This window comes from Oncorhynchus mykiss, chromosome 11, assembly GCF_057628025.1.
Source record: "Oncorhynchus mykiss isolate SJ-2025 chromosome 11, ASM5762802v1, whole genome shotgun sequence".
NCBI classification, from domain to species: Eukaryota; Metazoa; Chordata; class Actinopteri; order Salmoniformes; family Salmonidae; genus Oncorhynchus; species Oncorhynchus mykiss.
Genome location: NC_143032.1, coordinates 50630446 through 50655756, shown reverse-complemented (window position 1 = coordinate 50655756; position 25311 = coordinate 50630446). Strand labels below are relative to the sequence as shown.

The window sequence follows — 25311 nt, the reverse complement described above, 5'->3', positions numbered from 1 at the left end:
CGCCACTCACTCTTATCAACACGGTAAGCTTAGATCCATGGGATCCCTCCTATAAGGAAAGGACTGCATTATCCAGAAGCATTGGTAGTGCTTGCTCATCATTCAGTCTTCCAATTGACCGATCCTGGTTGAGATTTAAGAGCTGGACTCAACATTATGCAATAAGCAAATATTTGCAAACGCAAATTACTAATAAACAGGAGACAGGAGCGCAATAATCTGCCTCTCCATCTCCACCGCTTGAGGGTTTCCATAACCTACATCCAGGGAGAAAGGCTGGGATGAAGTCAGTCACTGAGGATACAGATCAGTGCGTGTGTGTGTGTGTGTGTGTGTGTGTGTGTGTGTGTGTATGTGTGTGTGTGTGTGTGTGTGTGTGTGTGTGTGTGTGTGTGTGTGTGTGTGTGTGTGTGTGTGTGTGTGTGTGTGTCTTATTGAAAGATAATGGGGCATAGGACACACAGTAGTGGAAGTGAATAATGAATGAGTCACCAGGCAGCATCACATCTGATCACATCACATCTGTATAATGGGTGCCATTGGGATTCCCCCCCCCCCCCAAAAAAAAAAAAAAAAATTCTGAAATCGGGTTTATCAAGCCGATTCCCTAATGTAAATCACTATAATTCAACAAATCAGCCTATCAGTTCCGTTATGTCACTAATTTCATGTGTTTTCTTGTGTTCTGTCATATTTAGCCTCACATTCATGTGATTTGCTGTTTTCTTTTCTGGAAAACCAGGGCTATAAGTAGAAGGAGTTTTATTCACTAACGTCACTTCAAAAATGAGTTCCGCCAAACAAAAACCTGATAGAAAAGCATTTCTAAGAATAATGTAAGTACAGGAAATGTTGACTCAGTGTGAAACTAGTTTGTGACAACTGTATTCAATTTGAAGTTAGCGACAGCAAAAAAACAAGTCTAACAAAGTATTAGACACTATTCCCTAGGTGGAAATTGATCAAATGGACTGATATATCCACAAAACATCACTATTGTTTTATACCCATGCCTGTGGTCTGTCTGTTCATGTTTGAAGTCTGTCTGACAGCTAACTATAAGAAAACTCAAGAAAACCTCAGGAATGATCACAATGCACTACTTCTTTATGAGCTTGCATATCGAACAACTATTAAATTCTAACGAGTCCTGTGTTCGTGAAAGTAATCTAAACTCACTATGATGGGGTCATAATAGTCTGTAGTTCAAACCGTTCAGACTTGAGATTAACCGTTTTTGGAATGTTGTTTTACACACCCCACTCTAGCCTTCCATTCATCACATAGCCTATGTTTGGGGCACCATCTACTGGTTCATACTGGCAACTGTCCTTTCAAGACAATGACAACTGTCCTTTCAAATAATAATGTCTAAATATACTAGCCTAGGCTTTATTGTTATTGATTAGTGTGCCGTTAGTACATGATATTGCTGCTCTTGGCTGGAATGATAATGGACATGTTGTATTAATTGCCAGCCATTGAAATATGATGGAGGGGAAGGCACACCGCAGTTTGGAATAGATGTTCTCCGACAAAAGAAATGCAATATATTTCTAAAAAACATTTATTTAAACTATAGGCTGTCATATGCCAGAAGAGGCCTTGCCACCCCTCTGAGCATGGTTCCACTCTAGGTTTCTTCCTATGGAGGTTATCCCTTGGTCCTGCAACTAGCCATTTAAATAAAAAAAAATCTAAAAAAATTGGACTATTACTTAGCCATCTGTAACACTAAAAGCAAAAGTCAATTATTATTATTATTATGTATGTATTTAAATGGATAGTTGGGGGACAAAGCTATCCTGGCCACTGTGCTTCTGGTTCTGCAGGCCGGAAATCGGTAAAGCAATTTGTAAAGCAAACTGCTGATTTAAAAAGGGCTTTAGAAAAGACATTTGATTGATTGATGTGAAATGTTGCCTGTAATAAATCAATAAAAATATATACAGTACCAGTCAAATGTTTGGACACACCTGCTCATTCAAGGGTTTTTCTTAATTGTTTTACTATTTTCTACATTGTAGAATACTAGTGAAGATATTAAAACTATGAATTAACACATATGGAATCACGTAGTAATCAAAAAAGTGTCAAACAAATCATCTAGATTTTAGATTCTTTAAAGTAGCCATCCTTTCCCTTGATGACAGCTTGACAGCAATCTTGGCATTCTCTCAACCAGCTTCACCTGGAATGCTTTTCCAACAGTATTGAAGGAGTTCCCACATATGCTGAGCACTTGTTGGCTGCTTTTCCTTCACTCTGCGGTCCAACTCATCTCAAACCGTCTCAATTGGGTTTAGGTCAGGTGATTGTGGAGGCCAGGTCATCTGATGCAGCACTCCATCACACTCCTTGCTGGTCAAATAGCCCTTAATCAGCTTGGAGGTGTGTTGGGTCATTATCCTGTTGAAAAACAATGATAGTCCCACTAAGCGCAAACCAGATGGGATGGTGTACCACTGAAGAATGCTGTGGTAGTCATGTTGGTTAAGTGTTCCTTGAATTCTAAATAAATCAGTGACAATGTCACCAGCGAAGCATACACACACCATCACACCTCCTCCTCCATGCTTCACGGTGGGAACCACACATGCGGAGATCATCCGTTCACCTACTCTGCGTCTCACAAAGACACAGCGTTTGGAGCCAAAAATCTCAAATGTGGATTCATCAAACCAAGGGACAGATTTCCACCGGTCTAATGTCCATTGCTCATTTTTCTTGGCCTAAGCAAGTCTCTTCTTCTTATTGGTGTCCTTTAGTAGTGGTTTCTTTGCAGAAATTCGACCATGAAGGCCTGATTCACGCAGTATCCTCTGAACAGTTGATGTTAAAATGTGTCTGTTACTTGAACTCTGTGAAGCATTTATTTGGGTTGCAATCTGAGGTGCAGTTACCTCTAATGAACTTGTCCTCTGCAGCAGAGGTAAGTCTGGGTTTTCCTTTCCTGTGGCGGTCCTCATGAGAGACAGTTTCATCATAGCGTTTAATGGTTTTTGCGACTGCAAACTTGAAGGAATTTTAAAAGTTTTCCATATTGACTGACCTTCATGTCTTAAAGTAATGATAGACTCTCGTTTCTCTTTGCTTATTTGAGCAGTCCATAATATGGACTTGGTCTTTTACCAAGCTGGTTGAGAGAATGCCAACAGTGTGCAAAGCTGTCATCAAGGCAAAGTGTGGCTACTTAGAAGAATCTCAAATATAAAATGCCTTTTTTACACTTTTTTGGTTACTACATGATTCCATATGTGTTATTTCATCATGTTGATGTCTTCACTATATACAAATTAAGAAAAACCCTGGAATGAGTAGGTGTGTCCAAACTTTTGACTGGTACTGTATATATATTGACAAGTGCACTTATCGATGTTTCTAGCCTAGGCTACAAATGTGGATTGTTTTGGAGGAAAACCGTTAAAAAAAATCACTGGTCCACATTGTCAGGCAATGGTGAAACGGTTTTACGCTCATTCTGGGGCAGCGTGAGACCATTATGGGCGAGACCGATTAACGGATCTGTACCCGGAAGTGGGTGGTTGAGTTACTGACTGGTTACCACTGCATAGATACTGCCTGCTGGGATGTGGCAAAGAACCGGAGAATCGCCGTTATTGCTAGAAATCTGAGAAACCGAAAATCTGAGGCACAGCTAATCACACCTTTGGCCCAATACACGGCGCTGCCGTATAATAAACGGTAGAACACGTCGCCAAAATGATGGAAGAGATACCAGTAGATAGATTTCAGGTTCCGAGCGCTGTCCAGGGAGAGATGCAGCCACTTGTAAGTGGAATGTGTTATTTCATTGTGGTGATAAATTAAATCATAGGCTAATATATTCTGTTCCTATATTATGCGACTAAACTAGCCTACTGGGTGTTTTACAACATACATGCTGGCTATAATGGATTGTTGAATTTAGATATTGGCCTGGTGATATTTTGTAGCATTTGTTTTTTATCTCTGATAAATGTAACACATGTAGCATTGTTCTTGGTAGGCAACCATAAGGTCAGTAAAATATTATGCCTGGCTTTATTGCGATGAGAAGCGAATTTAGAGAAGACCTCAATCAATAGACTGTCCGTTTTTTAAGAGATTGAGATGGCGAGCTGTCATCGGTGATGCCTGGCGAAAAAAAACATCCCTACACGTTCGCAGAAGCACATCCGCTCTGGGGACAAGCATAGGCCTATGAGGCAAAGGCCAGCTTTAACACGGTCACCGCAAAAATCCTAAGTAGTTGATTGGAATGTGACCGATTACGTTATTATTGAATTGTAGGCTCTTACTGAACATTACAAAGCAATCGGGTAGCCTATCAGAGCAAATAAGGCCTAGCTGATGTTCGATTTCTTCATCATGCAGAGACTGCGAGGAGCAGTATCCTCCACGACATCATATGTGGTGTTTAACTCTGAATCAAACCCACTGGTTCGCATAAGATGTTGTTAGGCATATAGTGATGTGTCTCGTCAGTAGGCCATCTTTGTTTGCTGTACAGAGTTCGTTTCCCAGGGCCCTGGGGACAGTTGAACCTATCTGCAATAGAATACCGAGATTTCCGCGGTGGTGTAGCTTTTGGGAGCTTTGAGTGAAATGTGCATCATAGGAGTCGATGAATGGACTGTGTGCAATGAAGATGTGACTGCCTGACAACCTTTGGTGTGTGTGAATGAGAGACAGAATTGTATTAGGCTTGTATTAACTAGCCATGAATTTACTAGCCATTTACTAGCCATGTCATGAACATCCCAGATTATATGTATGTGAGTCCTCTCTCTCTCTCTCTCTCTCTCTCTCTCTCTCTAGGACCCTGCATCATCCACAGCTTCTTCCGAAGCAGACTCAGACACGAGGGAGGAGGAGCCAGTCACTATCAACTACAAGCCCTCTCCTCTGCAGATGAAGATAGGTGAGTGTGAGAAGGCTGAGCCGAACCCACTGCCTGCTTCTGTTTATTTCAGCACCTTGGACAGGGGTCACATGACTGTAGAGCAATACCAAGATGTGGGAAGCAATACAAAGGCTAGGTGTACTGGAGTCAAGGCTCAAACATTCCCCAAAACCATATTACCACAATGAAAGGCATAAATATAAACACATTGACACATCTCATTGTGATGTCCAGTCTGTAAAATCATTGAATGAATCAAGAGTAGAAAGGAGCATTTTAGGTAGCAAATTTAGCAATTTTGTAATAAGACATGTCTTTGATGACCAACCGATCCTCATGATATCCTTTCAACAAATATGTTCCCATAAAATTTGCGAAGAGGGAGGGACCCCTATTTTTTTTGAAAGCCCTGGTCCCAAAGATATCCGCCCCAAGCCCCAGAAGGTCTGATATATCAAAACCTCAAGCTAGCCCACTGCAGCCATTAGTCTGACATCTGTACACTGTTTTCCTCCTCGTCTGTGCGTGATGCAACATTAAGATTGTTAAACATTTATGTCAGTAAAAATGTTCATCTTAAATCAGCCATGAATTCCCTTGTGATAGGGGGAATGGAAGCTTGTTGTGTGCAACAGGGAGTGACAATTGAATGCAAGCATCACAAAAAATATATATTTCTAGCCCGTCTATCTCACGTTTCATGTTTGTATTGTCTTGTACACAGGTACAGTGAAATGCCTTTCTTGCAAGCTCTTTCCCAACAATTCAGTAATCAATATCAGTAGTGCTATATAAAAAAAGTAAAGTAGAACAAAAACACACAAGAAATATAAATAAGAAGAACACGAGAAAGTAAGTACGTTATATACAGGGCAGTGGTGGGAAAAGTACCCAATTGTCATACTTGAGTAAAAGTAAAGATACCTTAATAGAAAATGACTCAAGTAAAAGTGAGTCACCCAGTAAATTACTACTTGAGTAAAAGTAAAAAATTATTTGGTTTTAGATATACATAATTATCAAAAGTAAACAATATTGCTAAAATATACTAACTGTAAGTATCGAAAGTAAAAGTATAAATAATTTCAAATTCCTTATATTAAGCAAACCAGACAACATAATTTTCTTGTTTATAAAATGTACGGATAGCCAGGAGCACACAACACTCAGACATAATTTACAAAATAAGCATTGTGTTTAGTGAGTCTGCCAGATCAGAGGCAGTAGGGGTGACTAGGGATGTTCTCTTGATAAGTGTGTGAATTGGACCATTTTCCTGTGCTGCTAAGCATTCAAAATGTACCGAGTACTTTTGAGTGTCAGGGAAAATGTATGAAGTAAAAAGTACATCATTTTCTTTAGGAATGTAGTGAAGTAAAAGTAAAAGTAAAAGTTGTCAAAAATATAATTAGTAAAGTAAAGTACAAACACCCCAAAAAACGAATTAAGTAGTACTTTAAAGTATTTTGACTTAATTAAGTACTTTACACCACTGATACAGGGTCAGTTCAAGGGTCAGTGCCAATACCATATTTACAATGGGAAGGGATCCTGGAGGTGTAAGGGTAGATATGTATAGGGTTAAGGTGACTAGGCATCAGGATATATGATAAACAGAGTAGTAGCAGTGTATATGATGATTGTATGAGTGTGTGTGTGTGTTGAGTCAGTATGAATTTGTGTTATTTGTGTGTGAGCAAATTAAGTGTGTGTGTGTGTGTGTGTGTGTGTGTGTGTGTGTGTGTGTGTGTGTGTGTGTGTGTGTGTGTGTGTGTGTGTGTGTGTGTGTGTGTGTGTGTGTGTGTGTGTGTCTGTGTCTGTAGAGTCCTGCGAGTCTGTATACAGTCATTGCAACATAAAAAATTAAAAAATAGAACAGTCAATGCAGATAGTCCGTGTAGCCATTTTTGTAGCTATGTAGCAGTATTATGGCTTGGGGATGGAAGATGTTCAGGAGGCTGTTGGTGTCAGACTTGTTGCTCCAGTACTGCTTGCCATGCGGAAGCAGAGAAAACCGTCTATAGCTTGGGTGGCTGGAGACATCACATTTTTTGGGGCCTTCCATTCACACCTCCTGATATACACTACATGGCCAAAAGTATGTGGAAACACCTTCAAATTAGTGGATTTGGCTATTTCCAGCCACACGCATTGCTGACAGGTATATAGAATCGAGCACACCGCCATGCAATCTCCACAGGCAAACATTGACAGTAGAATTGCCTTACTAAAGAGCTCAGTGACATACAACTTGGCACCGTCATAGGATTCCACCTTACCAACGAGTCAGTTTGTCAAATATCTGCCCTGCTAGATCTATCCCTGTCAACTGTAAGTGCTGTTATTGTGAAGTGGAAATGTCTAGGAGAAACATGGCTTAGGCGCAAAGTGGTAGACCACACAAGCTCAGAGAACGGAACTGCAAAGTGCTGAAGCGCGTAGCGTGTAAAAAAACGTCTGTCCTTGGTTGCAACATCAATACTGAGTTCCAAACTGCCTCTGGAAGCAACGTCAGCACAAGAACTGTTCGTCGGAAGCTTCATGAAGCGGCCGAGCAGCCGCACACATGCCTAAGCCCACCGTGTGCAATACCAAGCGTCGGCTGGAGTGGTGTAGACCTTGCCGCCATTGGACTCTGGAGCAGTGGAAACACGTTCTCTGAAGTGATGAATCACGCTTCACCATCTGGCAGTCTGACATACGAATCTGGGTTTGATGGATGCCAGGAAAACGCTACCTGCCCCAATGCATATTGTCAGCTGTACAGCTTGGTGGAGGAGGAATATTGGTCTGGGGCTATTTTTCATGGTTTGGACTAGGCCCTTTAGTTCCTGTGAATAGAAGTCTTAATACTACAGCATACAATGACATTATAGATGATTCTGTGCTTCCAACTGTGTGGCAACAGTTTGGGGAAGGCTCTTTCCTGTTTCAGCATGACAATGCCCCTGTGCACAAAGTGAGGTCCATACAGAAATAGTTTGTTGAGATCGGTATGGAAGAACTTGACTAGCCATCACAGATCCCTGACCTCAACCCCATCGAACACCTTTGGGATGAATTGGAACGCCGACTGCGAGCCAGGACTAATCGCTCAACATCAGTGCCCGACCTCACTCATGCTCTTGTGGCTGAATGGAAGCAAGTCCCTGCAGCAATGTTCTAACATCTACTGGAAAGCCTTCCCAGAAGAGTGGAGGCTGTTATAGCAGCAAAGGAGGGACCAGCTCCATACTAATGCATATGATTTTGGAATGAGGTGTTCAACGAGCAGGTGTCCACATACATTTGGACATGTACTGTATGTTAATTTGGGGTATTTTTAGCACTTTTCTGGGATTCTTGATTGTTTTCATTGCTTTCCTGGGAGGCTCATCAGAGATAGACATGACAGTGATATTTATGTTTGAGTTGATAGTGCACGGTGAGCTGCACATAGTGGGCTTCCTACTCGGGCAAACCGCCTCAGTGCTAACAGCATAACTCAGGTTCATGGGCACATGATTACAGCATACAATAGCTGTAGGATTAACAGAGGCATCCAGGGGGGTTAGAGGGACATCAATTAGGTTATTCACATTATGACTGCCAGTGCCCCCAGGACAATGTACATTTGCAGCATCACTATGACAACTCAGCGACACAAGGGTAGGGCTTGGGTCACTGATAAGTCATTGTCTCAACGCAGCCTTGAAATGTGTGGACAGGGTCCAGGAGCCAAGATGATTCGGATGGACACAGTTTTTCCTGTAGACCATCGTCTTTTTTCTGTTCTTCAGTTATAAGGTTAAGATCGCCCTTGCCTGATATATATGACACAGTACTGACTCGAAACCAGATGACCAGTTTAATGGTGTCAGGAAACTGGTCAGCTGAGAGCTGCCATGCCAGGATTTTGTCTGTACTGTATACACTGAGTGTACAAAACATGACTTTGACTGACCAGGTGAATGCAGGTGAAAGCTAAGATCCCTTATTGATCTCACCTGTTAAATCCACTTCAATCTGTGTAGATGAATGGGAGGAGACAGGTTAAAATGTTAAAGAAGGATTTTTAAGCCTTGAGACAATTGCGACATGGATTGTGTATGTGTTACATTCAGAGGCTGAATGGGCAAGTACAAAATATTTAAGTGACTTTGAACGAGGCATGGTAGTTGGTGCCAGGTGCACAAGTTTGAGTGTCAAGAACTGCAACGCTGTTTGGTTTTTCACGCTCAACAGTTCCCCGTGCGTATCGAAAATGGTCCAGCCAACTTGACAACTTTGGGAAGCATTGGAGTCAACATGGGCCAGAATCCCTGTGGAATGCTTTCGACTCCTTGTAGAGTCATGCCCCAACAAACTGAGCCTGTTCTTAGCGCGATATTTAATATTAGGAAATACAAATTTTTGTTCATACTCTAATGTTCTGTGGTGTGCAGAGAAACAGCGCGAGCTGGCCAGGAAGGGATCACTGAAGAATGGCAATGCAGGTAGTCCAGTGAACCAGCAGCCGAAGAAAAACAATGTGATGGCCAGAACACGGTGAGAGCTGACTTTGGTCCCTTGATTTTGGCCCTACATTATTTTTTGTTTTATTTCTCCCTATCTCCCCCTTCACTGGTATCTTGAACCTCTCCTGTTTCTTTCACTCACTCTCTTTTTTTTCCTCCTGGTCTGTTCCACCTCTTCTTCCTTGTGTACTCACTCTCCTGCCCACCTATAACTCTTCCCTCTCTCTTTCACTCTCTCCCTCTCCACAGGCTGGTGGTGCCCAATAAGGGCTACTCCTCCTTAGACCAGAGCCCTGATGAGAAGCCCCTGGTTGCCATAGATACAGACAGGTATGTGACAACATCAATGACTGTCATACACAGAAATGTCCACCATCACCCTTTAGTCTCAGATCTGCCAACATACTGTAGATACAGAATTTAGATTAAGGGCAGTGTGTGAGGTGAAAATAAATAAAATATCAACAGTGATGACATTAATCTATGCAAATGCAAAACCATACACTTCCATTTATGTTGCAGTGACGATGACTTCGACATGTCCAGATACTCCTCATCGGGATACTCCTCAGCCGAGGTGAGATGTGTAAGGGCCCAGGTATCTATGCACTCTGGGTAACACTACTTAAGCCCGGTAAAGATACAACAGCCATCATAAGGAGAGGCAAGACAAAACGAACCAGTTTTAGAATTTTGTGTAGGACAGCTGACTAAAGACAGCTGCATTCAAATAAAACATTTCCAGACACGCTGTTGAGGCCGTTTCCATGGTGATGGTACCTCTACAATGACATAATACAACTTTGAAACAAAGTTGCCACTGGTTGTAGCAAGGTGTTGGAGCAAACGAGCATCATGAAATACATGCACCAGAAATAGGGCACACATTCTGCTAGGCTAGCTAGCTAACTGCAGCAAAATACAGTCAGATCCAATATTATTGGCACCTGTGATAAAGATGAGCAAAGAAATATACAAATACTGAACAATATTGTATGCAAATAGTACAATTGTATTCATTCATACTAATACAATTGCTCAGAGAAAGAGATTTTGTTTAACAAGTAATAAAACAAATCTCTAAAAGATAGGGTTAAATTATTTGCACCCCTGTTTTCAATAATCTAGCACCCTTGGCACTGAGCCTATTTCTAAAATGTTATGAGATTGGTGAACACTTCGGGAGGGATCTTAAACTATTCCTCCATACAGACACTTTCCAGATCCTTGATATCCTTCGTCTGCACTTATGGACTCACCTCTTCAAATAAACCACAGGTTTTTATTTGGGTTCTAAGTCCGGAGACTTAGATGGCCATTGCCATTCATTGATTTTGTGATTAATTAACAATTTCTTTGTGGATTTTGATGTGTGTTTAGGGCTATCAGTCTTTCCAAAGAGCTTTATTTTCAAGTCATCTGACCATAGCACCGCCTTGAGTTTGCTAAATGGCATCTGCACTTGAATTGGTACCAGTGCTATGGTCAGATGACATGAAAATAGAGTTCTCTGGCCATGAATACCAGTAGTGGGTTTGGCGTCGAAAAACAGATGCATATACAGAAAATAACCTCATGCCTACTGTAAAATATGGTGGAGATCTTTGATGTTATGGGGATATTTTGCTTCCACTGGTCCTGGGGCCCTTGTTAAGGTCAACACCATCATGAAATTTACCAAGTATCTGAACATTTTAGGCAAAAACCTGTTTTCCTCTGCCAGGACGCTGAAACTCGGCCACAAGTGGATTTTACAGCAACCCCAAGCACACATTAAAATCAACAAAGAAATGGTTAATTTACCCCAAAAAATTACATTTTGCAATGGCCATCTCAGTCTCCGGAGATTAACCCCAATGAAAACCAGTGGTCTAAATTGAAAATGGCAGTCCATATACACAGACGAAGGATAACAAGGATCTGGTCTAAGATCCCTCCCAATGTGTTCTCCAATCTCATTAAACATTCTAGAAAAAAATAAAGGAGAGGGTGCTGGAGTATTATTTTAACCCCTGTCTTTTTGATATTTATTAAACAAAATGTATTTCTCTGAGCAATTGTTAGTATATTAGTATGAAATATTCTAATTTTCAAAAATTTTTGAGCATACAATATAGCTCAGTATTTGTATTATTGTACTATTGTAACGGATCGGAGGACCAATGCGCAGCGTGGTACGTGTTCATGCTCTTTATTAAAACAAGCGAACACTGAAACCAAACAATAAACGACACGTGAAATAACTAACCGAAACAGTTCCGTGTGGAACACACAGACACAGAAAATAAATCACCCACAACTCAAAAGTGAAACCAGGCTACCTAAGTATGGTTCTCAATCAGGGACAATGATTGACAGCTGCCTCTGATTGAGAACCATACCAGGCCAAACACAGAAATCCCAAAACATAGAAAAAGGAACATAGACAACCCACCCAACTCACGCCCTGACCATACTAAAACAAAGACATAACAAAAGAACTAACGTCAGAACGTGACAATTATTTAATTTATGCAATCTTTGCTAATCTTTGTCAAGGCTGCCAATAATTTTGGATCTGACTGTAGCTAGGTAGCTGTCTGCTTGCCTAGCGAGCTAACTGCTGGACTAAACACAGAACTTCTGCGTACTGTTCTCTGATTCTCTCAACGGACCCGTCTCTTTTCAAATCTTTAGGCGACATGAGACGTTTCTGAAACTAGACTGTTTGATCAAGCAAACTTTGTTCTAAAACTGCATTAAACCATCTTGTCTCGTCTCGGCCATTGTATCTGTAATGGGCTGTACAGTCATGCCAAGCCATTGCCACTCACTCCCCAACACACTCACAATCTCAAGGTTCTTTCCCTTCACAAACCTAATTACAGTAAATGCAGATTACTGTTGGATAGAAATTCAGGCTCTTACATTCATTATTTTAGCCTTATGTCTTTATCATGAAACCATTTAGCGATTGTACCAAGACTTTTTCCTGGTTTCCTGATATGATCACTGAAGTAAGTAGACTCCAGTAACTCTTTTGAATCTGTGATAAGTCATAGTGTTCATTGATTGCCCTGTGTAACAATATGGCGAGCCTTAGTTACATGATGGGTACTCCTTGAAGACTACTAACCAGCCTTTTTAAGTCTATGGTAACATTTCTTCAGCCTCAGTAATGTTATTGACAGACCCCTACAACCCCTAGTAATGTGACTGACCATCGTATACAAACCCTAGTAACATGCCTGACCATCCAATACACCCCCTAGGAACATGCCCGACCATCCCCTTCACCCCCTAGTAACGTGACTGACAATCACCTACACCCCTTAGCAGGGTTGGGATTATTTGTATGTAAAAGTAATACTTTACATATTCGCAAGGCGAGCCATGCGCACTCTACCAAGGATTGGTCACTTACTAACTCAGGTTTGATCACTACTGTAGTTTCTCCTTTCATCTGTGGCGCAGATTTCCTGTAGTAGTCTACAAGTGCTGCGCTATATATGTTCTGTTATAGATTCTGGTTACAGTTCTGGTTATAGATCGCTCGTACACGGACCCATAGAGTTGTATAGAGTGCACACTTGCCACTAGACGGGAAAGCCCTCCCTGGGCTTTGCTACTGTATCACAGAAGCGACAATGGCAAAGATCAGTGGTGCGCCCTCTGTACATTTCTATGGACAGCACAGCCTTTCTCCACTCGCTGGAGAACTAGATGAGGAAACAAGTTGAGATTCCCGCCCGGTAGAGATATGATTCTGAAAGTAACGCACACGTTGTTTGACAAAGTAACTGTAATAATATTACCCAATTTGAAAAAGTAACACTCTACTATACTCCGTTAATCATAAAAGTAATCTGGTTACATAACGCATTAATTTGTAAACGTGTTACCTCCAACACTGCCCCTTAGTAACATGACTGACCATCACCTTCAGCCCCTAGTAACATGCCTGACCATCCCCTACACCCCTAGTAAGATGACTGACCATCCCCTACATCCCCTAGGAACATGACTAACCATCCCCTACAGCCCCTAGTAACATGGCTGACAATCTCCTACACCTCTAGTAACATGGCTGACAATCTCCTACACCTCTAGTAACATGCCTGACCATCCCCTGCACCCCTAGTAAGATGACTGACCATCCCCTACATCCCCTAGGAACATGACTAACCATCCCCTACAGCCCCTAGTAACATGGCTGACAATCCCCTACACCCCTAGTAACATGGCTGACCATCCCCTACAGCCCCTAGTAACATGGCTGACAATCTCCTACACCTCTAGTAACATGGCTGACAATCCCCTACACCCCTAGTAACATGGCTGACCATCCCCTACAGCCCCTAGTAACATGGCTGACCATCCCCTACACCCCTAGTAACATGACTGACCATCCCCTACAGCCCCCAGTAACATGGCTGACAATCCCCTACAGCCCCTAGTAACATGGCTGACCATCCCCTACAGCCCCTCGTAACATGGCTGACAATCCCCTACAGCCCCTAGTAACATGGCTGACAATCCCCTACAGCCCCTAGTAACATGGCTGACCATCCCCGACAGCCCCTCGTAACATGGCTGACAATCCCCTACAGCCCCTAGTAACATGGCTGACAATCCCCTACAGCCCCTAGTAACATGGCTGACAATCCCCTACACCCCTAGTAACATGTCCATTATCTCCACCCTCGCAGCAAATCAACCAGGACCTGAATATCCAGCTGTTGAAGGATGGTTACCGGCTGGACGAGATCCCTGACGACGAGGACCTGGATCTGATCCCGCCCAAATCTGTCAACCCCACCTGCATGTGCTGCCAAGCCACTTCCTCCACCGCCTGTCAAATCCAGTAGCTCATGCATGCGCAATATGTTCACTCTGTCACTAGAGCAGCGACAGAGAGAATTGACAGAACATGATAATTATATGACAACAAATAATTAAAACGAGGAGAATTAAGACAAAAATACACAAACATTTTAAAATACGACTAACAGTGATTACTTCCTCCTATGGTAGGACATGCACTTCTGTTTGTGTTTGAGGCCTCTCAGATGCCTCCTCCGGGCCAGCATTGTGTTATACAAGTGAAAATGATTACAAAATCATTTCCATGTCCCTAAGAATAAGACATATTATTGTTAACTGCTGCTGATCAAAGCTGCTCTGCTTACTTGACTTCAAGGTCATATTTATTGCGTTTTATTCAGTATCTTTTAATGGTCATGGGGACTTTTTATTTGAAGGATCTGTATGATTGTACATTTTTGAAGATTCATATCTGGTTATGTATATCTGGTATCTGTAATTTGGTACTGAAAGCAGGGTTGTGTAGCACCGGCCTGGTCAATACACTCATTCAGTCTACATTCTTGCCCTCTTTCTTCTTTTTTTTTATTGGTTTGAGGTATTTATGGTTTTGGTTTTTAGGGATGAATGTATTGCAAAGGGATGACATGCATGATGAGCACCTACTGTAAATGGATTGGGAGATTTATCTGAATTGGCTGTTTGTTCCCTCATCTTACTGCTGCACACTGCTATTTTGGCCACTCTTCATTGATTTATCACTTTTGAATGTATAATTCTTGCACATTTTAATTTGTTTGGGTTCTAAGGTGATATGCGTACATATGTCCCTAATCTGCGATGATCCTTATTCAAGAGGAAGATATAGAATTCATACTTTGCTCACCTATCATTGGATTCATTCTAGAACACAATGATTTCACAGCTAGATTACTATATTCACCCCCATAGAGGCCACAGGGAACAAGTGTTTGTGTAATAAAAGTATACGCTGACATTCAATATCTTTTTGGATACAGCCTGTTATGACATCCTACCATGTCCCTCCCACAGTGTGTCTATAACTAACCACTCCCCAATTACATCCTGCTAACAAGTCTTGATTGGCAAAATCATTCTAAATAATGTCAAAGGAGAACACACATGCATCCTCAACTAAATGAGTGGGGTGCAATTTATTTCACTCGCGTGGATGATTGGAACGTGATCTAGTGATCATACGGATCATTAACTTTGAGCACTAATCCCTCACTATCACCCTCACTCAAACACCCTTCAGAGTTGATTTGCGATTAGAGTATGCCTGAAGTACAGAACATTCAAAAAATGTGTACATTTATCGCCAGTCTCATGACTTAACGTATTTCAAAGAGATTTGCAATATATGAAGGTATGCATTTAAAAATAAAAAATAAAAATGTAAAAAAAAAAAAATTTGGATTATGTTCTCATGTGGACACTTCCATTCCAGTATTTAACAGTGTTATTGTTCTGTGTAGTGTATGATATCAATAAACACAAAGCCATCTGAACCTGCGTAGGGTGTCTCTAATATCTACAGTTCTGGACATAAAAAAAGTTCCTTTTCCAAATTGCTTTGCTACATCCAGTTATTGTTAATGTGACAAAAACGTGCAGGGTGACGGCAAGTATTAAGTACAGCTGTGGGGCTTGGCATGCACTCTGTTGATCATATGGGTAGGGTAAGTGTACGGTAATTGCATCACATGGATTTGACAGATGTACAAAGTTAATTGGTTTAATGTTAAAGGTCTCTGACAATTAATTACACGGATATTTACCGGAAGAAGGAGTATCATAGGTTATCCACAGATGCACGTTGAAAATGACAGCGTCAGACTTTCAGAAAATTAAAACAACTTCAAAACTTCAATAATGCTGAAACAGAAATGCAAGCTGAAAGGCACAGATTATTACACAAACCCCTATGCAAATAACAAAATGAATGTACAAAGTTTAAAAGAAATTGAGATTTTCTTTTGTTTGTTAATTTCGCAGTACTGCAAATGTTGTAGTTGTAATCTAAGATGCAACAGAACTTCACATTGTATTTAGATATTTTAACAGTTGGCAATTTGACACCAATCTCAGTTTGATGAGTATCCCTTAAATGAATACCAACTTAACTGCACTGCTTTGTGGTAGCCTATAACAAGGTATAACATAACTGTAGTGAAACGCAAAATGGATCTCCCTCCTGCCCCCCTCCCGCTGCCACTACCCTACGTACCACCAGTACAGTTAGACATGAGCAGGTCTGATGAGCTACCAGAGTGGGCACAGTCACCAGGAGAGGGCGCCAAGTCAACCATCCACCTCAACAACATGGTACCAGGAAGAACGGCCTCCACCATCTGACGAAGCTGCAGAATGGGAGAAACTGCTTGAAGCACTGCTAATAGAGTAAAAGGCACCGCCTTAAGCGGAAGACCATATATGTATTGTCTTGCTGCGGTTAGAGGATGCCTATGAACTAAGAGGCACAGTAGTGCTGCTGTGCTCTTTGAAATAACAAGGTGCAGAAACCACAAGTGGGACTTGAGCGGTGATCAAAAGGTATATAAAGAGAAAACGGCATCACTTTGGCGCTGACTTCTTGAATCTCGAATTCATTTAGACAACCATTTGACCTCGGGCTATTTTGAGCCCGACTCAAATTACTTTAAAGATTCTAACTTGCTGGATACTAGGGTAAGAGTCAGTTTACCTATCGAACATTTGACCCTGTGTGCAGTATACGTTTGGACCGAGTGTACCGTTGTGACAAAGTCTTAATTGACAGAGGAACACTGTATCACCGGCCGGGTTGCTTGCCCCAGACACTGCGGTAGATCAACGGCAGAATTACCACTTGCTGAGAACGGTTGGTAAATTGTTCGAATCGACTCTGTCTCTGACCGACCCAGTGACACGTGTACTGTTGTAAGAATATCTTAACTGATTGAACACAGTACCTTGCCCTGGAATCGCGGTTTCAGGTTGTTTGACAATACTATCCAACCTGAGGGCAGGTTAGAGTATTCAGTCTAACTTGAATCTCGAAATTTAGTTGAACCGACGATTCCTCATAGGAGAGATCGATACATAAACTAAATTCTCAGAACTCTGACCGATTGAAACACCGCTCCTGATCTCGTGGGTCTCCCTGTCATCTTTTAAAGGTAATTAAGTTGAAATATTATATTTTATTAGAGATAAGTGTTATCATTGTACCAGGCATTATAGAGCATTAAGGCATTTGCATGTTTTTGATTAACGCTGTGTGTAACCAAGTAACAAATTGTGTATTTTGAAGTGTGTTTGATTGTAAAAGACAAAAAACAGAGTGTTTCCAAAAATAAACGGTAGTCTTATTTTGTCTCGAGTAAAACACCCTCCCAAGACAGTTAACGGCACGGGAGATAACAACTCTGACACTCCCCCCTACCGGGACACTGGAAACGGAGACCAATACTCCATGACAAAGTGAGCTACCATTAAAAGACAAAGAGGAAGGTGTGTCCAGTAGTGATTCATTAATTGTCTTATCGATCTATCTAAGTTTTATTATCCAAGTGATACATAGCCGAAGGGCAGAGTAGTGAGACTAAGTTGACTAAAGGTCTTCACACTTTAAACTAGATACATCACAGAAGGGAAATACTCAACCTGAGGGAAATCATATAGAGACTGGTAGGAAGAAGGCTTAACAACTCAAGGATCCATTAGTGGTGTAAAAGGAGTCTAGAGGATAAACGTGGGGTTCACACATCCCAGCTAGAGCTAGACCGTTGAGAGTGACAAGGCAAAAGACCTCTACGCGGACAACGTATCGATAAAGAAAGAGAGGCAGGGCTACGCGAGCGGTCCTCGTTATACCGAGATAACCTGAAGTATCTATAGTGCCCTGTCCAATCCAGGGAACGGAACGCTAACCACCTCTAGCACCCCGCTGCCGGCCAAGGGGCGGGGCTGAAAGTTTCGTATCGCGACACTACTATAATTTAGGCAATTTATTATCAACTACTAGCACAAACATGACTGCCAAGGTGATTTATACTATTACAGTATGAGGCACTTTTCTACACAAGGCCTCTCATTGTCTGGCAGTGTAAAAACATTGTCCAAATAAACAAACATTTCAGTGACGATATTGCTCGCACCACCAGGGGTCACTACAGACCAGTACAAAGCTATTACTAAACAGAAAACATACAGAGTCGTGTTCAGTAGGGCACTGGGCACACAGTAGCAAAACATTTTTATAAACATTTAACAGAAAGTAAAGTAACTAGCCTACACTCAGAAAAAAAGGTTTCAAAAGGGTTCTTTAGCTGTCCCCATAGGAGAACCCTTTTTGGTTCCAGGTAGAAATAACCCTTTTGGGTTCCATGTAGAACCCTCTGTGGGAAGGGTTCTAAATGGAACTGAAAAGGGTTCTACCTGGAACCAAAAATAGTTATTCAAAGGGTTCTCCTATGGAGACAGCTGAACAACCCCTTTTAGGTTCAAGATAGGACCTTTTTTCTAAGAGAACTCCACCTACCTGTAGTGTATTTTGTTGTGTGTTTGTTTGTGCTTGCGCATGCGTGTGTCTCACATACCAGTTGGACTCTGGTCTCCAGAGTCTCAGAGGGAGGCAAAGGAGTGATGTCTTCTGACCGTTGGGCCCTGAAGCATGATGGAGTGGAAGCCTGCGTGGGGGAGTGCATGTTTGTCACATAGCGGGCAGGTGAAGCGCTTCTCCCCCAGTACGTGTGTAGTAGTGGCACGTCAACTCTGCGAATGCGAAAATCTCAGCCTAACCAGGTACACTGGAATGGCCTCTCGCCTGGAGACCATAGCCACCAAGAGCAAAAAAAAAAGCAAAAAAATCATAACAAATCAAATTAGCCAACATTGCATTCCAAAGGTGTGCAATTGAGTGGAAATGTCGGTTTTGAGACCACTTATTTATTGGAATTACAGATCGGTAACTGGAGGTGTAATACTTAATAACTTACTATAAGCACATAAGAGCTTTTAAAATATTGCAATTTGCCTGACGGTTTTGCTATCCGCTCGTCATGATCCATTACACCTCATGATGGCACAAAAGCTTAATTGAAAGGGATTTTTCTTTCTTTAAACATGTACAGTATCAGTCAAAGTTTGGACACACCTACCCATTCAAGGGGTTTTCTTTACTTTGACTATTTTCTACATTGTAGAATAATATTGAAGACATCAAAACTATGAAATAACAGATATGGAATCATGTAGTAACCAAAAAAGTGTTAAACAAATCAAAATATATTTTAGATTTTAGATTATTCAAAGTAGCCACCCTTTGCCTTGATGAAAGATTTGCACTTCTTGGCATTCTCTCAACCGGCTTCACCTGGAATGCTTTTCCAGCAGTCTTGAAGGAGTTTCTACATATGCTAAGCACTTGTTGGCTGCTTTTCCTTAACTCTGCAGTCCGATTGTGGAATCCAGGTCATCTGATGCAGCACCCCACCACTCTCCTTGGTCAAATAGCCCTTACACAGCCTGGAAGTGTGTTGGGTCATTGTCCTGTTGAATAACAAATGATAGTCCCACTAAGCGCGAACCAGAAGGGATGGCATATCGCTGCAGAATGCTGTGGGTGCCATGCTGGTTAAGTGTGCCTTGAACTCTAAATAAATCAGCGATAAGGTCACCAGCAAAGCACCCCCACACCATCACACCTCCTCCTCCATGCTTCATGTTGGGAACCACACATACGGAGATCATCCGTTCACCTACTCTGCGTCTCACAAAGACACGGCGGGTGGAACCAAAAATCTCAAATTTGAACTCATCAGACTGTATAATGTCCATTGTTCGCGTTTCTTGGCCCAAGCAAGTCTCTTGTTCTTATTGGTGTCGTTTAGTGGTGGTTTCTTTGCAGATATTCGACCATGAAGGACTGATTAATGCATCCTCTGAACAGTTGACGTTGAGATGTGTCTGTTACTTGAACCCTGTGAAGCATTTATTTGGGCTGCAATTTCTGAGGCTGGTAACTCTAATGAACTTATCCTCTGTGGCAGAGGTAACTCTGGTTCTTCCTTTCCTGTGGCGGTCCTCATGAGAGCCATTTTCATCATAGCGCTTGATGGTTTTTGCAACTGCACTTGAAGAAATGTTCAAAGCTCTTGAAATCTTCCAGATATAATATATATATATATATTTTACCTTTATTTAACAACGCAAGTCAGTTAAGAACAAATTCTTATTTTCAATGACGGCCTAGGAACAGTGGGTTAACTGCCTTGTTGAGGGGCAGATTTTTACCTTGTCAGCTCGGGATTTGATCTTGCTCTCTAACCACTAGGCTACTTGCTGCCCCAAAGATTGACCGACCTTCATGTCTTAAAGTAATGGACTGTTGTTTCTCTTTGCCTATTTGAGCTGTTCTTGCCATAATGTGGACTTCGGCTTTACCAAATAGGGCTATCATCTGTATACCACCCCTACCTTGTCACAACATAACTGATTGGCTCAAGCGCAAGAAGAAGGAAAGAAAGTTAAAATTCCACAAATTAACATTTAACAAGGCACACCTGCTAATTGACAACCTCATGAAGCTGTTCGAGAGAATGCCAAGAGTGTGCAAAGCTGTCATCAGGGCAAAGGGTGGCTACTTTGAAGAATCTGAAATATAAAATATATTTTGATTTTTTTAACACTTTTGGTTACTACATGATTCCATACGTTTTACTTCATAGTTTTTATGTCTACAATGTAGAAAATAGTAAAAATAAAGAAAAACCCTGGAATGAGTAGGTGTGTCCAACCTTTTGACTTGTGTACAACATTGTGAAAGAATCCTAAAGTCAAACATTTTTGAATTACACACAATCCTCTAAAATTTGAGGCATATGGTAAGACATGAAATGCAAGGTGATTAAAACCAAAGACACGGGATACAGATAGGTGGGATAAACAGATTGAAAGGTTGGAGCTGGGAATTTAACCCCGGTCTTTGGTGGGGAAAGGGGTGACGTGTCTAAACTGGGTGCACTATCGCTAGACCACGGGTCTGCTCGACTTGCATACATATTTATATGTTTATTTTATTGCCAATGTCACCCCAGAATAATTTCTTACATAACGTTTTACTATATACCACTATTTTTGCACGGACCGGTTTGGGTTTTGTTAGTGTTTAAATACTGGAGAGTTGAGACCAAATCACGGACGCTGGACAGAGTGGATTTCAGTTGTAACAAAAGACAGTTTTAATGAGTCAAAGATATCTTGTCCCGCAGTTTTACGTGCACGGATCTAGTTCACATAACTCGGCAAGGAGTCAGGTGAAAAAGAGGCCTTATACAACGGTTACATTCATTTTTATACATAGAATAAAGTAGGTGGAGTCTTGTCGTTTTAGTCTTCTGACTGGTCACAAAGGGTTGGAGGCGGGCCTTGCTCTAGCCAGAGCGGGCCCCATTGGTGCACAGCAAAAGTCCTTTGCTCTTGGCCCCCGACCAGTAGAGGGGGATGAGATGTGTGTTTATACAAGGAGATATTTGTGTGTCTGGAAATCTGATACAGGAGAGCAGAGGGGGTCGTGAAAGAAGAGAACAGAGGGGGTTAGTCTTATGGCTGGGTGTATGTGTTCTTGCGATGGAATGTCTTTGTTTATATGAGCTATGTGTATGAATATTTATATAACAAATCCCCCTCTTCACATCTATTAGACGTGAAAACTATAGTGCAATGGTGGTGGTTGCATTCGTGGGTATACATAAGGTGGTGCTTCTAACCTTGTCTGGTGTGCATGGTGGGTCTGTAGGTGTAGTGCTACGTTTGGGACGGGAGTGATTGGAGGGAGTGATATCAGGAACGGAGTTAGGGACATGTGTAGGGGTTGGTGTACGTGTTGTGGCAGGGTGAAATAGTTGTTCAATTAACCATGTGAAAGTGCCCAGGGACACCCCAGATATCAGTAAGAATATCACAAATAAAGGGCCAGATATCCCCAGCCTCACCCAGGGAGGGAGAAATGTCCCTCTAACTGGGCGAGGCTCCTTGTTCAGGGGAGGCGGAGTTTGATGCCGCATCACCTAAGGAAGGAGTGTCTTCATTTGGAATCGAATTTAGGCCGCTCAAATCAGCTCTGACTTCAGTCAGTTCTGGAAGGAGTTGGGGCTATGGTGCAATGTGTCAGGTGGTGCCAAGGTGCGCCTGATTTACCTTTGACCTGGACTGAGTGTGAAGTAACCTCCTTCACTTCGTACGGTCCAGTCCACCTGGGTTCCAGCCACTTTCTCTTGTGGACTTTAAACCTCACCCAGTCACCAACCTTTACCTTCAGTAGTGGCGTGTCCCCCGGCAGCTCCCCCTCCTGGACCTTGTGAACCTGGGTAGAGAGTGCTGCAGAGAGAACCGTCAGTTTTTTCACATAATTAGACATTACAATTTGTTGTACATCAAGGGCGGGCATATGACCTCCCTCCCTTGGTGGACCAGGCATGAATCTACCAGTCATTATCTCATGAGGAGAGAGATGGGTGCCTGCTCCTGGTGAGGCTCTCATTGCCATCAACACCAGAGGCAGGACTTCAACCCATGTCAACTTCGAACCTGCACACACTTTAGCTATCTTAGCTTTCAGCTTTTGGTTTGACGTTCCACCAGATTTGGGGATTGGGGCCTGTACACAGATCCAAATCTGTGGGTTATGCCAAATATTTCTTCCACCTGTCTCAGGTGTTTGTTACTGAAATGTGAGCCATTTGTCAAATTTGATTTGTCTTGGGATACCATACCTGGGTATTAGTTTGGTTTGTAGCCACTTAAAGACTGACCCAGCATCCCACTTCGCTGTTGGTATTGCTTCTACCCATTTGGAGAACCTATTTACCATAACTAGGAGATAGCGTTTGTTTTTAGATACATTATCGGGGCCCATGTCGGTGTAGTCTATACTAATATCCTGAAAACATGCATTAGGTACTAAGTATGAGCCCATTGGTGTTCGATGTGGTTTCTTTGGGTTGTGTCTGTCACAAACATTGCATTTGTCACAAAATAAATCATCGTCATAAAATAAGTCAGTCATATTTTTTTCTGTGAGGGTGCCACCAGATGTGCGAGGCCTTTTGGAGGGTCTTTAGTTTGCCTTTGTGTGTGGGGCCATGTGCTTCTCATAAAAGTTATGGGTCCATCAGTGTGGACTGCTTCATGGGCATGGGCTGAGTCTGTATAGATATTCACAGTCTTTCCTTTTCCTCTGATGAGGGCCTGCGTCAATCCGATGATTTCAGCTAATTGGGCCGATGCTGGTTGAGGGATGATGGCTGATTGAAGGGTGACATCATGAGGTGAGCTGTTTTTTCAATAGCTTTTGCTACTGCAGCAACGTATCTGGAGCATGTTGTCTGTCCTACCTCAATGTGGTCAAGTTTGGAAGAGTAGTACATCAAGACCCTTCTCTCCCCCTCTTGTTTCTGGAATAGGACGGATGAGGTGAATCCTTCCCTTTCAGAAACATCCAAATGGAACTTGTTCTTGTAGTCAGGTGCAGTCAGAGCTGCTGCCGCTGATAGATCTGTTTTCAGGAGTGCTATGGCTGTTGATGCTTCAGCCGTCCAGGCCAGGGGTGCATGGAGGTTCCTTGATCGTAGGATGACCGGTGCTGCCACCCCCTCTGGGCCACACACAATGGTACAACAGCTGATAGGTGGGGTCAGGTGCATCATGTCTTCGTCCCAGTCTGCAGTGTAGAGGCAGTCATCAGTTTCTGTTGCATTGAGTGTGCAATGGATCTCAGCTTGGGGAGTCTTATATGGGTGCAGAGTGTAGATTTGAGCTTTCAGTTGGTTGAACTTAAACTGGATGTGAGGGGTGGCAGGCCCTGTGGGTAGGCATTTTAGCCAGTACACTTCTTGGGTTTCAGACAGTGTGGGCATCGGCAGGAGTGGCATCCTCATCATTCTTACTGGGCGATCAGGTGTTGAAGTGGGAGGGTTGGTTGTAATCTTGCTGCTCCTGCTGCATGTGGCTAGGAGAAGGTCCTCCTCTTCCTCTTCCTTTTCCTGGTGCCCCTCCACATCCTCTTTCTCTCCATTGCTGTTGCTGCGAGGAGAGTGGTTTTGTGCAATATCTGGCATAGTGACCGGGAATTCCGCAGTTATACCACTGGTAGTTTCCCCCTCTGTATGGTCCAGTGTAGGGGCCTCGTTGAGCCCGTTGCTGTTGCAGGATATACCGCTGTGGGGGAGGGTAATGGGGTGGTGGGGCTGCCTGCTGTTGGATCATCTGAGAGACAGTCTGTGCTACGATCTGAATGTTATCTGGCTGCTCCCCTTGGTCTTGAGTTTCTACTGCAATCATTTGTTTGGGCGTGGTGGCTGCAGACATTTTATCTAAGTCGTCTGATAATGTGTATAATGCGTTTATCTAAGTTTTAGTCAGTCCTTTGTGTGGTGTTTATTTCTATCTTTGTATACCCAGCCCGTACTGTGGTGTTAGCTCAGACTCCTCGCATACGCCCCCACCCTCGCACAGATCAGTAATGTGGTTGCAGTTACGTGTGCCTCTCCGGCATGTAATTCGAATCTGTTCAGCGATTTGTTTAGGTCATTTTCTAGAAATGATTCTGCGATTTCCTTTTGGAACAATATATCAGTGAATATATGCGGTTCTATAACAATTATCAGAGTAATTCTAGCTCTAGGAAATATAGATAGAAGAACTTAAAAAAAATTCTGCGAATTATTTAAATACTTTCTGTAAACAATTCAGTAACTTCCTTTATGAACTTATATCAGTGAATTTGAGCGATTCTATAGCAATTGTCAGAATAATCTCTTTAGGAAATATGGATAGAATAAAAATAAAAAAAAAAATCAGTGTGTAGCTTTGAACATCTGTCAAACAAAGTCTGTACTAAGCTCGGCGGCTTATTTAAATACTTTCTAGAAACAATTCAGTAAGTTCCTTTATGAACTTATATCAGTAAATTCCAGCGATTCTATAGCAATTGTCAGAATAATTTTAAACTTTAGACAATATCAACAGGAATGAAAAAAGCGAAAATCAGTGTTTTAGCCCGGCTGCTGTCAATCAAAGTTGCACGGCCATTCGACTACT

The 25311-nt window shown here is 42.2% G+C and overlaps 1 protein-coding gene across 2 annotated transcripts; it reads left to right on the top strand.

The window, feature by feature from the left end:
- Positions 1 to 3494: 3494 nt before the first annotated feature.
- Positions 3495 to 15737, top strand: fam219ab (family with sequence similarity 219 member Ab). Of its 2 annotated transcripts, none has more exons than XM_036935633.2 (6): positions 3495 to 3792; positions 4822 to 4924; positions 9331 to 9433; positions 9652 to 9732; positions 9925 to 9979; positions 14091 to 15737. In XM_036935633.2, the coding sequence occupies exons 1-6, from the start codon at positions 3724 to 3726 to the stop codon at positions 14247 to 14249; spliced, it is 570 nt and encodes a 189-aa protein (XP_036791528.1). In that variant the 5' UTR covers positions 3495 to 3723; the 3' UTR covers positions 14250 to 15737. The 2 variants fall into 2 exon arrangements, with proteins under 2 accessions (XP_036791528.1, XP_036791527.1); XM_036935632.2 differs by having other exon boundaries at positions 3530 to 3792; positions 9925 to 10000.
- The last annotated feature ends 9574 nt before the right edge of the window (positions 15738 to 25311 follow it).